Here is an 18,933-nt window from a genome sequence, read left to right as displayed (position 1 = left end):
TACCTATATATAAAGACTTGTTTCATTACCCAAAACTACACTTTTGACTAAATCTATTTTTTTTTTATACCCTATCCACTGTTTATAATAAACTGCTAGATTGTTGTAAACATGATTTATACAAATCTAGCAGTTAATTTAATTATTAATGAATGTTTATTTTATCAATTTGTATGGATATAGCTCATTTTGGAAACTTAAACCTCACTCGACACCTGTGTTACGCGTTCAGTTGCATTATGATCACATTTGCTTTTATCTTTATCATTTTCAAGATTGTTGGGAACTTCTATGTAACGGCAACGGGACTTCGCTACACTCCGACTCCTAACAGAACAATCTTATGGCCAGGGGGAGCTACGTCCCCTCCCCTGGATAGCCCCTTCTGTGGATTTTTCAATGAGAACCCCGAATGTGAAGATAAAGGTATGTATACCATCATTAAGTTGTGCTTGTTTGTTGGAGTAACATTAATTCTCTTCACTCGGCATAAAGAACCTAAAACTGAAGAAAAATATACAATTTAAAATTTCACTCATGCTTCGACATCAAACTTTACAGTGCTCCTTTTCTTCTTTGATTGTGTAGAAATAGAAGTCTTTTACCCCTTTCGAAACTCTACTCGATAATTTGCAACGACTGATGTTGTCCCTGTTCGATATAACCGTAGTGTCCATTATCTACCAGGTGACACATTTTTGACCAAAGTAATATCGGTTAGGAGTTATTAAATGAAAGGTGAATTGCCTAATGGTTGCAACTAAATGTCTTGTAATTTTCAAAGAAGCGCGCACAAGCATGACAAGGTAGAAAGAAAGGCATTCCAAATTTTGAAATGGCTATTTCTTATTCTCAGTTTAAGGAGAATGCATTTTGTACGGTGTAATAGTGACCCAAGTTGTAACTTACGATGTGTCTCTCAGACTCTCACATTTTTCTTTTTCATAAATTGAAATTTCCTTTTATGTTTCTATCACACCAGAAGCTGTTACGCGAGTAATTAATTGTGGTGCTGTAAACTTATTTAACCCCTTTCGAAGAGAATTTCAATTCGATCTTTCTGCATCCAAATTTGTTTCATAGAGTCACCGCCTTATGAAGCGTTAGATTGTGTGTATTTTAAAGGTATCTATTATATTTAGACGAGTGTACGTCTCTCACATAATTGGGTATTTTTTTAATGACATGGATAAATGTCTTTACTTATCATATATTGTGCTTGGATTGTAAAGGGGTTTTTGTCTCACCTGCATAGCAGAGTGAGACTAAAGGCGCCGCTTTTCCGACGGCGGCGGCGGCGTCAACACCAAATCTTAACCTAAGGTTAAGTTTTTGAAATGACAGCATAACTTAGAAAATATATGGACCTAGTTCATGAAACTTGGACATTAGGTTAATCAAGATTTTTATTAAAGGGGGGGTGTTCATTAGCACAGAAAACCAAATTAAAGATATAATAATTACTTGAGCTGAGACTTAACAATCTTTGATCATTTTTATCAAAGGCTAATTTATACACTTTGGGAGAAATTAATTGAAAAATAAAGTGAAAAGGTAATTTGCGCCAGGTTCTTCATGTTGTGTGTGTGGGTGTGTGTTTTTTTTGCCATACGCCTGTTAAAGTTCTGAAAATGCGAAAAAAATGCAACATAATTATTCATCAACCTCAACCTTCATTTCCATTTGTTAAGTAATTCTTTTATAAACTTATTACCACCTGAATGTCCTTGAATATAAAAAATTACTATTTTTCGTTTAAACATTGCCTCTTAATTGACCAAAGTATTCATAGTCACAAAGGTAAGTCCACAGCATGCTCAAAGTGGGCGGGTTTCTACGAAAGTAAATATTGCGATTTTTAGGATTCGGTAAATTTGGTTCAATTTGGTGATTTGCTCAACTCCTTTGGGTTGATAGAATCCAGCTTTGCTCTGGTAACAATGAAAAAAGAAACGGATTATAGGTTGATTAAAGAAGGCATGTCATCATTTACTCAACTCTCACAGATACAAAATTGTCACGAGCAATCGCCCTTGTTAATAGACCTGTAATGTTCCACATGCCCTTTCATAACGAATGCTTTTACTAGTAAGTTCAAGTAATCGCTAACTGACTGCTAGCATTTTTCTTGACAATTAAGCTATTGCTAAAAAGCGTATGCATAAAGCGAACATTTCGCTTGTGCGTTTAAGCACTTGCTTGGGGTTTTTCAAGCTCCGTCAGAGCAGCTTGAGCTTTTGCTTGATCAGGGCGTTTTCGGGTTTTTTTTAAATCATGTTTATGCACCTGAGAGAGAATCAAAAAGTGTACTGTAGCCTACATGTTCATGTTTTCTTCTTAATAAGTGCAAAGCAAATGCCAAATACATAAATCTATCCAAAAAAATAAGTCATTTGACACCACGCCTAAGGAAAAGCTGTTATAGAAAAGAAGCGGTAATTTGCACTGCCACAACTTTGCGCTCGAGTCCTGCTTTTTACCGTGAGTCGTGTTCGCACCAGCGCACAGTGGGCCAAAATGAGTTGAAAGTGCGCCAAAATTATATTCCGTGTTATATTTTTACTTTAACATGTTGATTAAGGGTAATTTTGGGCGTAAAATCGACTGAACATAATTTAAAGCCGATATGACGTCACTTTGATACCACATTTTGATTGGATACTTAAAACCTATCTGTGAAAAGACAAATTACGCTAAACAATGTGTAGTAAATAAACTTTTGTGTTATGTGTAACTTTAAGATTGACCAGAGTGAATGTTGGTTTATGCTTCTCACTTGCATAAAAAGTGTGTTTGTAATCCTGAAAAAAAAATTATGGCATCAAAATGATCATTAGATTTAAAAAAATACTTAAAAATCTGAAAAATATTAACCGTGCTTTATCAAGCGGGTAGACTTGGGTAAAACGCAGAGTATATACACCACGAATGTTTTACTATGAGGAGGGTTTTGGGCTGAAATTATTCTACAAGTAACTTTTATCTCTGGAAGAGGGGCGGGTAGCCCTTATATGACTTATCAACCTTCATTTTTTTTACATTATGCCCGGAATTCATGTCATTTTCATGGAATAGAAGGGGAATCGTCCTCGCCGTGCAAAAATGAACGGTGCGCTGCGATGACTGCGCGGTATAAAAATGACCGTTTTTTAACAGGTTTTGGTGGTGTTGTGTCAAGTAAAATCGGCTCTAACATGAAAACAGGCAAAAACGGGCAGCTAAATGTGGTATCGACTTAAAGCTTAGACATCTGGCAAAATGATGATAGAGTTTAAACGGATATCCACGGAAATCCAAACGTTGCTAATGTAAATGCAAAAACATGGATTATCAGCCTATTTCGAGAAATAATTATCCTATAAACCTCCTGAAATGTGTCTTTTATCTACTTTGAACCCTTTCACATAAAATAAGAATATATTAGGATTATGTGGGTGCCATTTCAGATTCCTACATGAAAAACCTCTTGTGAAATGGCTTGTTTTTCAACTAAGTTGTCATATACGCGGCATTTCGCAAAATGTCACATTTTACGATTTGAGGTAGGAAATTAACAACCTTTATGCAAATTCCCGAATGAAATATTTTGCTGATGTATTCTTTAAAGTGTTGTCTTTCAACTGGGGATGACAAAAATTGAAAATCTGAAATTGCCCAAAATGACTTTTGGCGCACTTTTGTATCGCCCCGGCCAACTGTGCAGCGTGACGCCGCTATTGTTCAAACCGCTTGAAAATGCATGAAAGGGTTCAAGCATTTATAGCAAAGGTTTTGCAAAATGAAGCAATTTCAATTCGATTCAATTCTTTATTCCATTCCGATTGCTGAAGCATGATCATTTGCTATAGCTTGTGCTTGAAGCAATTGCTTCAAGAAGACAAACCTAAATTCATTAAGCTGACTCTGAATGATATTTGATCGAATTAATTGAAATGTTAACCTAGTTCAGAGGGAGAGAAGTATTGTGTACATGGACATGATGGATGTCGATCCGTTTTCTAATCTTATGTTTGTACCAAAAATATGCTGTATGCCACTAGCGGATCCAGGGGGGGGGGAGCAAAGCCTGCCCGCCCCCCCCCCCTTTGAAAGTGAGAACCTTTTTTTTCTTGTCCATTTTTTTCGTGGACGAAATGTCCTTATTAACCTTTTTTTTTGCCTGTCAAATCTTTTCGTGGACGAAATGTCCTTGTTTTTTGTTGAAAACCCTTTTTTTGTGCTTGTCAAATTTTTCCTCTGGAAAATGTGCCCCCCCCCCCCTTTGGAAAATCCTGGATCCGCCCCTGCTGTATGCTATATATAATGCACACTGTAAAAAATGTCATGTATATTCGATCCCTTTGATTACCAGTTCTGCTTGCTTTCCTGGTTTTGTCATTTGATGAAGACATGAAGTTGAGCAAAAGAAAAATAAACAGTCTTTCCCATTATTTAAAACTGGGCATGTATTTGGTCAGCTTCATGCCTTAGAAAGGTTTCAAAGCTTTGTTGAGGTCGTACATTTATATTCATGGGCAATTGAGGTTAGGTATACAAATCAATTGCAAACAAGTTTCTTGTACAACCCCCGTAGAAATATCTCCTATCATTAATTATTTACCTTCTAATTGCACACGATGAGCTCGATGCAACAATATGGACTTCATGCTAATGGTGAATTAACCTTGAGGTCAAATGACAATCCACCCTCGGCATAAATCCTGAATCATGTACTTCCCACTCAATATCATGGTCAAGGCTTTACCAATCGCTTTTTCTATCTTACGAAATGCCATAAAATACACGAAATACACGAAATTTTATGTATTCATGTGGGGCAAATTATGCCATGTATGCTGTAATAGAGTATAGCGGGCTTTTATTTATTCATCCTCAAGGCCTGTCTCGATTTATTCATCCATTTAATAATCCAACACCTCCCGGGATGTTATCTTGAAGATTATTACGTAAGCAATCCTCAGCCAAGCAAAAAACTAAATAACAAATTACAATCATGATAATGATTTGACACCTAATCTCGATATATTCATAAATGAATGTAATGAGCAACTCTTATGTTTGGTAGTATTAAATTTAGACTGGTGTTCCCATATCGCCCATATTCTTTATTTTAGCGCAAAGCCATTTGTGAGTTTCATTGTCAATTTTCGCTCAAGCATGTATTGATATTTGAATTGGTGGTGTCATTGATGGAAAAGGCTTTAGACCAACTATCAATAATAATATATCTACTTCATATTTTGAAATGATTTTTTTTACAAAAGTATTACAATATATATGCACTGTAAGTCAAATGTTCCTCGTTTCTTATGAATTAATGATTTCTTCCCGAATATAGCTTGGCATTTTAGAAAGATTTGGGTGTGATACCCTGTCTGATCAAATTATGTTAAACCATTAATTGTAAAATGCACCCCCCCCCCATTTGCATTTTATTCGTAAATGAAAATTTGATTTAAACGAAATAATCACGCGATGAAGAATTAACCATTATTCAGCACACTCGTTTTACATCAGGTGAAGATAGCAAAGTGAGAATTACATCCAAAGCTGTGTGTGCCTGTTTGTGCGTGTGGCGTGGGTCCGTGTGTGTTGTGTATACACACATACATTTACCCCGCCCCAACACGTATTCGCACCTGCACACACACCCTTATACGCGGAAGCACCCACACGCATACACAGGCCTACAGATGAGGCTAAATGTGTACATACATCACCCATGGAATTCAGTGAAATTTGTTCGCTTGCCAAACATCGTAAAATTTACTAGATCTATATCTTCAGAAATAAATAATCACACGATGTAGAACTAATCTAACAATTATATTTATCGCAATCGGTTCACATCAGGTTAAGATAGCAAATGGAGAAACAAATCTAAATTTGTGTGCTTTCGTGGGTGTGTTCTTGTGTATACATATGAACGTATTCGCACCCACACACACACGAATTCACATACATGTATTTTGTGTAAAATAAAATATGCTATAATATATATGCATATGTATATATATTATGTATGTATTTATATATACAGTGCGTCCCACAAAAAAGATGGTATTTATAAGTTTGGCAACAAGCAGATTCACATCCCCCTAAAAATAGGGGGACAGGCACAAAAAATAAGATTCTACAGATTTTTTGGGGGGGAATCCTTACTACTTGCCGCCTACTTTAATACCTCGTCAAGCAGATCCGAAATTTTTAAGAAAGTATTATTTGTAACTATTTGAGAGGTGCAGATCCAGGGGAGGAGAATATGCCTCCTTTAGAAATTGATCCACAGTGTGACGCACTCAACCCATGTGAGGTAAATGAGTACTGGCAGGAAGGAAATCCTTTAAAAAAAATCTGTCAGCCCCGAAATCCGTAGCCTAACTTAGCCAGGGTAAATTACATTAGAGCGCCTTGAGAACAAGATGGACATGTGTGATATACAAAAACATTATATTTAATATGAGTATCATTTGAAAATCGGTTCAATATCTAGATTTTTTCCAAAAGGACTTTCCCGTCCCTAATCTGAGCTGAGAAATAATATATAATGATAATGACTAACCATCGCCATTCTTCTCTGATTTGTATCCACCCATTCAAATATCCAACAGGTATCTCATCGTTGGTTATTGCAGGAATCACAGGCCTTTCTATCGTTCTAGTCGGGACTCTCATAATCTTCCTTGTGTACAGGTACCTTGTTTTACACAATATTTCCTTGATTACAGCTCTAATATTTGCGAGGAAGCAGCTCATTTTTTCCCATTTCTACACAAGTCTTTCTTAGGAAAGGTGGTTATTATATCTGTAGAATCAAGAAAGATAACTAAAGTAAAGTGCATAATTCTCATAACTGTGCTGGATTACTTAATGTTCGAATATTCTGGCTTTTAGTGAGGTGGATTTCATGAAAAGATGGCTGTGAAATTTAATTTAGGGTGGGTATTAAGTGAGGCTACGCTCTTCATACAGTACTTTGATGTAACCGTTTTGAATCTTTTAAATATTCCACCTTTTGTTATGCCTTGTACATGTATATATACTTTCGAATGTCTTATCAATTACAAATATATATTTATATATGGATTTTTTTTTTAACTCAGCCCTACAAGTAGGAAATTCAAGGAAAGATTTTCTTTCATTATGCTTACAGCAATATGACAGAACTTTCTCTGAAAGTACTACAATAATTCAACGCACCATTACCGCAGTAATCGTAAATTCGCTCAAGCATACCTGTTCATCAGTAGGAGTATCATTCATTTTTAATGTATTTAATTACTAATCACGGGTCGGCTATTATGCTAATTACGACTGTCGACCTCAATATCAACCCCGTGCATATAATATTTCCGCATTTGGCATTGCCGCGGCTCTGTTATAGAGTACCGGTTTGCTAACATATTCGGACAACAGCTGACATTTTTGTTTAATCCGTGAAATGAATATCAGGTTTCTAGAAATAATGCAGGGGGTGCGGAGCTGAGGGGAGGGGATCTGGGTTCAGCCCCATTTTACTTCTTTTCACGTGAATAAAAACGTGACTTGACTATCTATTTTTTTCCATTCCCCTACAAACTTCCAAAAACGCTCCACTTCCTGAAAATCAGTATGAATTGAATAAATAACGCATATTTGGTATTTTGTTATAATTCATGGAAAAATTATCTCAGAAAAAAAAATAAACAGGACTGACTTCGATTTACTGTGTAATGTCTTCATTATGGTAATGTAAATTATTGTTTACATACATCTTTAATAGTACACGTAGCCGTAGGCATGTGAACAAAAATAGATACAACGGAAGAAAAAAATGTAGAAAAGGATCATCGGCTTTCTCATTGTACATTCCTTGGATGCTCGAGCACCTGATTAGGGTAGTTGTTTGCAGTGCTTAGAAACATTGTATGAAGTGCTATGTGAATGTTGCATATTATTATTTTCTTTATTATCATTATTATTATTATCATTAATGTTATTATTATCATTATTATTATTATCATTATTATTTTTATTATAATGACGATTATAGACGTCCAGTTTTGTCACCAAACAAGTTTAAAACATTCCAAGACTTAATTATTTTTCCATCCGATTGTTTCAGATGCATGTTTTAGTTTTCTACTTTTTCATTCTTCTCTTATTGTGCGACTTGTATTAATAAGTGACCGCGAAGTACCCCTTTAAAATGCTGAATTTCATAACTATTATAAAGAATCGGTCTTATTTTTTTCTTTTGACAGGAAGATAAAGCTGGACACTGAAATTCTTAGGATGTCATGGAAGATATCCTGGTCTGATTTGATTTTTCCGGAGCAAACCAAGTCGGGAAATTCAAGATTTTCAGGCTCATTTGTAAATAACTTTTTATTCATATCCCTAGTTCATCATGTATATTCACATTTGTAAATGAAAAAATGCTCTTGCCAGGATTACTTAAGAATGAAAATATTTTCAAAGGATAATTATTTCGTACATAAAGGAAAATATGGGCATTAGTCTACTCAACCAACCGATATTTGGATCAGGGGCTGCGTCAGGGTATTTTGATTGGTTGGGGGGTAGAGGGCAAGAAGAATTACAATTAATGTGACATTGCACTATTCCTTAATAAAATGAACAAGAGTGATATTTAGTGAAGAGTTCATTGTTTGTAAGTTACCTATCGGGCGTAAAGTCGTGCATAACTAAGAAACAGTTTTTTTGTAGAACACCACAATTGTGTGGGTGGTAACATTTGGCAACCCAAAATAATTAAATGTCGTAGAGAGAAGGCAATAGTTCCAAGTCTGCATGAAGTAAAATTAAACATGTTAAATCTCTATTGCAATTCTTTTGACAGTCTACACCATTTGGACAAAAACATTGATCAATAATCCTTTAAATGAGGATATTTATGATCACGTTTTCATCTTTAAAAGGGCAATTGCAATCATGAACCAATCTCATTTCATTCCATTGCCATATTAATCTAACCCACATTAGTTTACAACCTAATACCGTTTTTATTCCATTTTTATATCCACCTGAGTAAAACAGCCAATATCCAACCAATTGCCACCTCATATAATGAATTAAATATATTTGTCTCATGAGCATTGTTAGTTACAAGCTATAGTATAGGGGTTTCATTGCCGCTGTATTGTGAAAATTAATGCGCATCCTGGCTATGAAACTGTACTCAATGCCTCTAGTTTATCCTTAATAATGTTCGATATTGAGAAAGCTTTCATCCGACACTTTGTATAAATCAAGTACTAGTGGATCATTAATCTTTAATTACTTTTATTTGTCTTGTTTAAAGCAGATTATCTTTGGGAAATGTATAGGCATATACACAACCACTCACTTTTATATACTGTAGATTTCAAAACGCATTACTATACTTGAGTGAATATAAGTCTAGACATTTATATGAACATCGATAATACTATCTCGCTTTCCTCGTCATTAGGTGGGTGTCGGTATACTAGATTGATACGCTTTGAAATGACCTTTTGAAGAGCATAATTATGCAGCTCTTTTAATATGAATATCTGTCAGTCCATCTTTCATCCGTCAATCAATAGTTTTAATAATGTATGATAGCACACAGCTCAAATGTCGGCATCTATTCGTGATGAGGATTTTTTTTTTTGGTAGGACGAGGAAGGTTTGGTGGTGCTATTCTTCAATATTACTAAATAAAAGCAAAGTGAAAAAGAAGTTTCTGTTGTAAAACATACTATTATATTAGGTATCAATGCTACGTATGCAGTATACGCACCTTCATACACCCAGCTTTATATCCATGTACACATCCTCACCCACACTCACACGCCAATACGGCCATGTGTGTATGCGCACAGTCTGTTCCCTCTTTTTTGCAAAATATATCAGCATTTTACTTCGAAACTCATTAACCAGCGTGTCCGAACGTATCATCAAATTCGTAATAGCTATAATATTGGTAATGATAATTATAAAGATGAAATTTATCAAACCATAATTGTAATTGCAACAGTAAGTGCAGTAATGATGAATGTATATATATATATCTTTCCCTTTTTCCACTTTATATCTTAGGTTAGCGCACTGAGTGAGAGAGGTAACATTGTGAATAATCCCAAACAAGTGTTTGCTACTATTGCACACTACAAGGTAATTCATTGTGATTATAGTTGTTGAGCATTTCTTGTTTAACTCTAAAATTCGCTTCTCAATTAATGGTGGTCGATGGCTCTTTATAATTTATGAATGGTATTGTTATAAAATGAGAAAGGTTTTAAGTAAGAACAAACTAGCGAGATACTAATCATTTCTCCAAACTCGGTTAACAAATACCAAAGTCTTAAGTACTGCATTTCATTTAAACCAGTTGTAGCCTATGCACGTTATCATCAATATTATGCCATGATTAAGACTACGGTATCGTATTAAAAAAAACACAGTATAAATCCAGCTGCTATCTATTGTAATTATGATATGAACTTCGGGGATTAATTTCAGGCCCGAGTTGTTCCCATTCAAATCGTAATGATTATTGAAAACTCGCCATTTAATTCTGTATATTTAAGACAAAAAACAATAAATTGGTTGAGTAAGCCAATATTACGATGGATATATCACATTAGTCTGAAAAAATGGTTCAGTAAATGACTTGCTCAACGTACGAATCCTGTATTTGTCGAAATGAATCGATTTGGGAAGAGGGTGGTAAAAAACATATTAGCTGGAAATCAGTTTTATATCATTACTATTTTATAAAGAAAAGGAAACCGCCCTTTCGCTTAATGTGTAATTACATAAAAATGGGGTTTTTATGTTTCTGGAAGCTCAAAATAATCTTGTATGGACTTATTCTAGATAATAAATCATTAAAAAAGTAAGTTGATATATTATATACCATTTTTCGAATTGGCGATATTGCTATTTTTCTCATTGCAAATTCTTTCCAATGATCCTGTATAATGATTTCATCGTAATGCCTATTTGACGATTTTAATGATAAGCTCATTTTCCTACTAATATTTTATCACTTAAAAAATAAATAAAAAAATAAACATGTACATAAAAAATGTACGCTTTCTTGTGATACTTTAAGTCTTCTGATTGTTGGAGCTCTGCATGAAAAACTATTGAATTTACATACAAAATGAGCTCATATTTTTCATTAAGCAATTAACAACAACAACAACAACAAAAATCGTTATATTTTTTCTGTAGCCCTGTACCAACATTTCATATACCCGTTTAGTATTTTTCCAGTATTTTCCACAATAATTTTCATCTGCTCTAAACGAAATTGTAAATTGCATATAATTATAATAATATATTACTGGATGATCCTACCAGACTATACATACTACTTTCTTTTACATGAGAATAATGTACGTGAACAACCGTAAAGGCGATCATATTGTATTGGCGTAGATTATGATTAATTAATGTGGTTCAGATCATGAGAATCCCTTTGCTAATTGTGATTGAAGAAATACATGAATAGACATGGATTATGATCTAATTTTACTCTGTAATTATCTAGGATCTGCAACAGAAACTTGAGTCATTTTAAATGAGAAGTGGAAAATGGTCTACATCCATGACTTCAATATCTAATTTCAGTGTCTACATGATCGTCATTGTGTTGTATTACTGTGAAAGAGTAATGGGTTACTATCAAAATGATCCTTCTGGATGTGGCGTCTTAAATCGCCTACTACTATCCAGACCTCATTTATCAGAACGAAATAAATTGGGTTGATTTTGTGAAAGGCTTTTGATACGTACGGTGCACTATAATTTTATATATGCCTTTTGAATTTGATTCCGAAAGTCAATTACGAGTTGCTCCAGTTCTTTTCAAAGTACTTATATGGATTTGTAGAATTGGATTGTGATCGTTCCTTTCTTCATTTCTATTATAAGTTTGACTCAGATCGTGGCAAAGTGTAAGATAAACCATTGCATGGAATATATCTAATTTCAAAATTAAATCTTTAGTCATCAAGTAAAGAAAAATACTGGTAAATTGTCAATTGGGCTACATCCGCTTAGTCTACTTTCCGTCCCATCCCACATGGTCTAATCCTACTTCATCTGCAATCAGTTCGTATAATAATCTAACTTTATTTTAGCCCATCTGCCATTTTGTCTTTATTTCCGGTTAGACTTTACCGATTCGTATAATATCCAATTTGCCTGACACCACAGAATCTATATATTTATGTAGTTCTATTTAATAAAAAAATTTATTTCGAGAATTAAAAAATGAAACATGACAAAGTGGAAATTAAACCAACTGGGTATCAGAATAAAAGAGAATTAGACTAAGTGCATATTAGACCAAGTGAGGTGTGGTCAGATCACACCCTTGCTATAGCGAATTTATTGTTGACCAAATGGGTTTAGCCCTGCGGCGTTATTCTAATGTATATAAACCAAATGTTTTTTTTTAATAACCATGTTACACATTCTAACCATATGAAAATGGAGAGAGAAAAGGGGAGACAGGCTGGGAGGGGGGCAAATTAAGTGATAATGTGGGTATGGTAATAATTGTGAATATCCCCAGGCGCCAGATACCTTCAGCAAAATATTCATCCATATGCAGCCCAGGTAATTTGAGGAACTACAAAGTGAAATGAATTCCTTTTAAATGCAGAGCGCGCAACAGCCGACGTAATATACATGTATAGCCATGTTACTTACCATACTGGATTGTTGTAGAGCACTTTAAAAGACTTCTGATGAAGACAAGAAATGTGAATGTTTTACATGCATATTTTGATACACCGGTATCATATTTTAATGAAGTACATTAGGGTAATGGGTTGTTATCTTGATTAATCACCTTGTCAGTTCCTTTCCTGAATCAATGTTATTCTACAATCACTCTTTTTGCAGGGTCGATTAGTGATGGTTAAACGAATAGAGAAAACGAAGGTCGATCTAACACGAGCCGAATTGAAGGACTTCAATAACGTAAGTCACGAGATTGTATCATACATGTAGATTATTGTGTAAGAACACGAAAGCACCACTTAACTAAAAATCCGTTAGTGGCTTGCTATACAAGCTGAATGAAAAGAGCACACAAATGAATCTTTCTAAGTCACCAGATGCACGGCAGCGTCAGATAATATAGGACATTTTGGCATGGGAACAAAGAGAGAAAACCCATTTTCTAATGCCCCTCGTTTTTTTTTTTAAACAAGTAATTAATGTATTTTAGTTATTCTTCCAGCCCATTGAGCCTATGTGGTTGCCCGTGAGTTCTTGAGTATATCCACTCTCCAAAATCTGGAACATAATAAACATCACTATAAACATGTGCGTGTTGGGTAAAGATGTATATTGTGCAGGGGATGTTTGGGTCTATGTTATCTGTACAACGTGTGATTGCTATTAAAAGTTATTTCTTTTGTCCATACGTGACTGGATAATATTATGAACAATAAGTCCATTAAGTGTTAAAGGCTGAGAACGTCTACCAATCCAAAGGTATCATTATTATCAATCTTAAATTTGTATTTTTCCTAACCTTCATTTTATTATCATATTTATTTGAATATCATTCTAAAAACGTTTTTCAAATAATGTTACAGCTGAGATTATGGCACGTGCACTGCTGTAAAATTTGTTTTGCAATTCAAATTTATATACGTGAACCGTCGATTTTAAGTAAATGAACTTTCTTTGTTGTTGCGACGTCTTGTTCTGAATTATCAAATGTGGCCGTAAACTGGCCACTTTTACAAATCATGTACCATTATAAAATCCCACTTCTTTACAATGTTTTAATTGGTATAAATGCGACAATCATACAGGCTATATGGCAATGAGATTATGTATCACCGCTGAAATTGTCTCTAATATCACCGCTCATCAATGTGCCCCGGGCATTTGCATTATCTCGGTAATAAATACCCAAAATATTAATAGTTCAAAATCATCTCTCTATACACACAGATGCGGCAAGTCGAACATAACAACCTAGCCCGGTTTGTAGGAGCCTGTGTGGATATCCCAAACGTCTGTGTTGTCATAGAATACTGCCCTAAAGGGAGTTTACAGGTAAACCATAAAAAAGGGATATATTTGCGTTGGCACACACACTTCTTTTTCTAGATTCAGGTTTTTTTTATTTATTGATTTTTATTCTGCATGTAATGAACAGGGTGGGCACGTTTTAAACGATGTGTTTTAAAACGTTCTAAGACGCGTTTTAAAACACCGGGTTTTTTTTTTTAACGAGTTTTAAAACACCGCATATAGGCTTGTGTGTTGTAAATTTGCATGGATGTGATTTTAGATGAAATTTTTATACTTTTATTTCTGAACTGGTGTATTATTTTCTTTTAACTAATTAAAACTCTTTCTCAACACCACTCATTTTCTCCTTTTCCCCTTTATTCTCCCTTTCTCCATCGCTTTCTCATGTACCTTTCCTCCCTTTTCAATTGTGCACATCAATCCATATTGAGAATATTCTCATTTTAACAAATATATCTGAGTGTTATGCTCACTATTTGGACAGGGACAGAAACTTTTGAAATAAGCTCAAATACATGTACATGTAATAGTAGTACTTAAATGAAATGGAAGTTTAGCACAAGCATAATAATATTTTACAAATAGACTGTAAAATTGACATCGTACTCTTGAGGTACACACGAAAGCAGGTGAAACTTTGCGCTTCGTAAAGATGAAGAAAAGTACATTAAACAGTATAAGATAATCAGCGAGCAAAACTTAACCCTAACAATCGCCGGGGACCGTAAAGACCCCCTCAAAAATGTGTGTTCTATGATAAAGTAATAAACACAACAGGGTCACATCATTATCGTTCAAGACTATTTTAGGGCTGCATGCATTGGTATGCGCTATGCGGTTATGAAATATATAACACAACAAATGCATGTCAGACCCCGAATTGCTCAAAAACGTGATTCACGTATTAAGCCAATTGTGAATTCTCGTCAAAATTTGAATCCGTATCATTATTTGTTCTTTTTTCTTTAATAATTTGGAAAAAAATATTTCCAATAATTTCCATTCAAAAACAATAAAAAGTATATATGTATAAAAAAAAACAAATAAAAAACGTTTATTTCTTTATGACAACCCAGGTAGTGGACCCCCCCCCTCATTTCCATTTATGCTCAATATTATACTTTTTTACGAAGTAAGAATGCTCGTCTGTAAAATTGTATTTGATTTGTATTACTTTATATTATTTTGTATTATGTTTTAAATGGCAATGGAATAAAGAATTGAATTGAATTGGTAATAAATGCAAAAAGAGCTAATCTCGTTCCTTTTCATACTCCTCTCGGGATGAGAATCGGGACCAATCCCTTTAGATTAAGCTTTGCATTCTTAAAGAGGGCATTGTAGCTCTTTTTGGAGCGAAATTTTTATCTTTTTAAATCCACTCTCAAATGATGCAAATCTCACTCCAAAAAGAGTGAGATCGTCTCACTCCATGAGATGGCGCACATAAATACAGAAAGAAAATGCAAATGACTATTTGCCATAGACTTTTTAATTTTATGAAAAAAAAACAGCGTGGTCAGGGGCGGATCCAGGATTTTCCAAAGGGGGGGGGGGGCACATTTTTCCGAGGAAAAATTTGACGAGCAAAAAAAAGGGGGGTCTTCACTTTCTAAAGGGGGGGGGGCACACCTGTGTTTTACCGGCATTTTTACATTACGAATTGTAATTGTTCCTCTCAAGTGGAGGGGGGGGGGGGGCACGGCAGGCTGTGCCCCCCCCTCCCCTGGATCCGCCACTATGAGCGTAGTATATTCAGACCTATGTTTCCAACATACGACACGTTGCAAATTACATAATTTTCATACCTGGATACGGCGCGGTTTATCTCCAATTAGTCTAATGCCAATTTGCCCATTGCTAACTCGTCTACTGTCATTTGGTCTACCATCAGTTCGTCCACTCATCACATGGTCTACTTTCATTCAGTCTAATGCCATTCCGTCTGATAACCATTTGATCCAATAGCCATTTAATCCATATACCATTTGCTCTAATTAAACTAAAGTGTTAAATTGTGCAAAAGGAATGAAAAGAAAATGAAAATTAGACCAACTGGTTATTAGATGAAATGGTAATAGACGAACTGATAATTAGATGAAGTGTTGATTGGACCAAATGGTTGTCCGACGAAATGTTGATGGACGGAATGGCATTAGACTAAATGAAGGTAGACCATGTATTGAGTGGACGAATTGGCAATTTAACTACGGCGCTACACGGGGTGGGGAGGGGGCACGAATTGTAAGCAGTAAAGGAAATAAAAACAAAGATTTAAGAGTATATGGCTACATTAAATTGCCCCTGTATGGTCATAAAATACTTGATTGTCCATTCCACGTGCTTTATTACAATAGTAGAAAGATTATGATAGGTGAATTATAATAGATTTAAAAAAAAATTATGATACCAGCCCAGTATGCCCTTCCTGGTCAAGAATGATTCATCGCCTATCAAAAAGTGGAAATGAATAATTTTTTAATAAAAATTCAAATGAATTGCACCGTGCTTAAGGGAAACTGTGTTTTCTAGTTTGACCTTTTCTAAGTATCCTGTTATTATTTCACATCGGAGGATATCATCAGCAAGCAAGGCCAATTTTATTTCGTTTTTATACGCCCGTCCTACGGGACGTAATATGGTATCACGCTCGGTGTCCGTCTGTCTGTCTGTCTGTCTGTCCGTTAACTTTTCCTTGTAAACGCAATAACTTCAGTTTAACTGAACATAGGCTCATATAATTTGGTATGTATGATACTAGCATGAATCCCAGGAAGCCTATTGATTTTGAGGTCAAAAGGTCAAAGGTCAAGGTCACAGTGACATGCTTTCATCTTACCCTTCTGAAGTCCTTGTTTACACGATAACTTAAGTTTAACTTAACCTATAGGCTCATATAATTTGGTGTGTATGATACTAGCATAGATCCGAGGAATTATATTGATTTTGAAGTCAGAATGTTAAAGGTGAAGTCGCCACCTTCACTTTTCTTGCTTGACCAATAACTCTATTTTCCGCGCTACAGGCGGGCGTATTATTTGCTCGGCGTATAGCGACACTCTTGTTTTACATATTTATGCGAGTTATATCTTGTTAAATAATAGGATGAATGAATAAATGATTTGAACGAATTTTGAAGAATGATCTCTTTCTTTCTCCCTCTCCCTCCATCCATATCCCCTCTATCTTCCCCATGTCTTACCTCCCCCTTTTTCATCCTCTCTCTTTCTCTCTTCTTCTGTCTCAAAAGTCCTTAAAATATATAAAATCATACAGTCAACTGTAAATGTGTAAATTAAAACAAATGTGAGGAAAAATTGTTTTGTAATGTTTCTTCTTCAAGGATATCTTAGGAAACGACAGTTTGAAGTTGGATGCCATGTTCAAGGATTCATTGATAATGGATATCATTCGGGTAAGTAATTAATGTATTACCGTGTGTGCCGCTTGCCTATGTTTACCAAATAATAGGATTAGCACAGGATAGTTGTGCTATAGTCGTACTACTACTACTACTACTACTACTAGTAGTAGTAGTAGTAGTAGTAGTAGTAGTAGTAGTAACAGTAGTAGTAACAGTGGTTGTAGTGGTAGTCATAGTAGAAGTAGTAGTAGTAGTAGTAGTAGTACATTGTAAAAAAATGAAGTGCTTATTTAGCACTTGCAGTGCTTGTATAGTGACTGCACTACGAGTGCCGATTTTCTAGTTTAAATTTGAATTAGAAAATCAGCACTCGTAGTGCAGTCATTATACAAGCACTGTAAGTGCTAAATTAGCACTTCATTTTTACAGTGTAGTAGTAGTTGTCGTCGTAGTAGTAGTAGTAGAAGTAGTAGTAGTAGTAGTAGTAGTAGTAGTGGTAGTAGTGGTGGTGGTGGTGGTAGTAGTAGTAGTGAGTAGTAGTAGTAGTCGTAGTAGTCGTAGTAGTCGTAGTAGTCGTAGTAGTAGTAGTAGTAGTGCATGAGACTCAATCGATTTTTTTTTTAAAACACCGATTTCAGGGACTTCATTACCTCCACAACAGTGTTATTGGAGTACATGGACGACTGACGTCATCAAATTGCGTGGTGGATAGCCGGTTTGTCCTCAAGCTAACAGACTTCGGTCTTCCAAGATTCCGCAAATCGGACATCGTTTCGCATGAAGATGATGCAATGATAAAGAAACAAAGTACGTCAAATAAATTATCATCTAGAAGCTAGATGTCTCCTTAGTGAATACTTGGAATACTCTAAGACTGTAAAATTCTACAAGTAATAGCCCAGAACGTTCGCAGCGTTAAAGATGACCACATTTATCGATTTGTTATGAAACTAGTATTGAACAGTCTGTTCAACAGATTATTTTCGGTTGACGTTTCTGTTTCCAACATATATTTTAATGTTTGATACATAAAACGTTTTGGGGGAATATGATCATCAATATCATCTATTTGCTATACGACCTACAATTTACATGAATAATTCCCTATGAGCTGTGCTTAGGGACCAATCAAAATTTAGAATTTAGTTTTAAATATCAAAGGATGTGAATTTAAATCTTTTGAGATTTAAAATAAATCTTTAGGATCCGTTGAGTGCGAGAAGCCAAACAAATTACCCCCCCCCCCCTCTACCTTTCTCTCTCTCTCTCTCTCTTTCAGAGTTGTTATGGAAAGCACCGGAAGGGCTCCACAATCCTTCTGTTGAACCGACGCAGGAGGGTGATATATACAGTGTTGGCATCATTTTGCAGGAGATAGTTACTAGAAACCCGCCATACGAAGAGGTTCGTCAGATCATGGATATCGATGGTAAGAGCCATGTATTCAACTTGAAAATAGAGAGCGTCCGAAAATGTGACGGAAGTTAAAAAAAAGGGGGATGGTAGCAGGGGCGGCGGAACCGGGGGGGGGGGGG

General features: G+C 35.3%; 1 protein-coding gene across 1 annotated transcript in view; it reads left to right on the top strand.

The window, feature by feature from the left end:
* LOC129257703 (atrial natriuretic peptide receptor 1-like) overlaps window positions 1-18,933 on the top strand; it is a 92,688-nt gene that overhangs the window by 52,684 nt on the left and 21,071 nt on the right. The window contains exons 6-14 of the mRNA XM_054896092.2: window positions 276-426; window positions 6,612-6,693; window positions 8,244-8,355; window positions 10,066-10,140; window positions 12,886-12,963; window positions 13,951-14,055; window positions 17,378-17,449; window positions 18,037-18,205; window positions 18,678-18,827. Of these exons, the coding sequence (XP_054752067.2) occupies window positions 276-426; window positions 6,612-6,693; window positions 8,244-8,355; window positions 10,066-10,140; window positions 12,886-12,963; window positions 13,951-14,055; window positions 17,378-17,449; window positions 18,037-18,205; window positions 18,678-18,827 (994 nt within the window). The remainder of the gene's footprint in view (window positions 1-275; window positions 427-6,611; window positions 6,694-8,243; window positions 8,356-10,065; window positions 10,141-12,885; window positions 12,964-13,950; window positions 14,056-17,377; window positions 17,450-18,036; window positions 18,206-18,677; window positions 18,828-18,933) is intronic.

Source organism: Lytechinus pictus, chromosome 3, assembly GCF_037042905.1.
Source record: "Lytechinus pictus isolate F3 Inbred chromosome 3, Lp3.0, whole genome shotgun sequence".
Taxonomy (NCBI): domain Eukaryota; kingdom Metazoa; phylum Echinodermata; class Echinoidea; order Temnopleuroida; family Toxopneustidae; genus Lytechinus; species Lytechinus pictus.
Note: the sequence above shows the minus strand (reverse complement) of the source record. Positions and strands in the feature narration are given on the sequence as shown.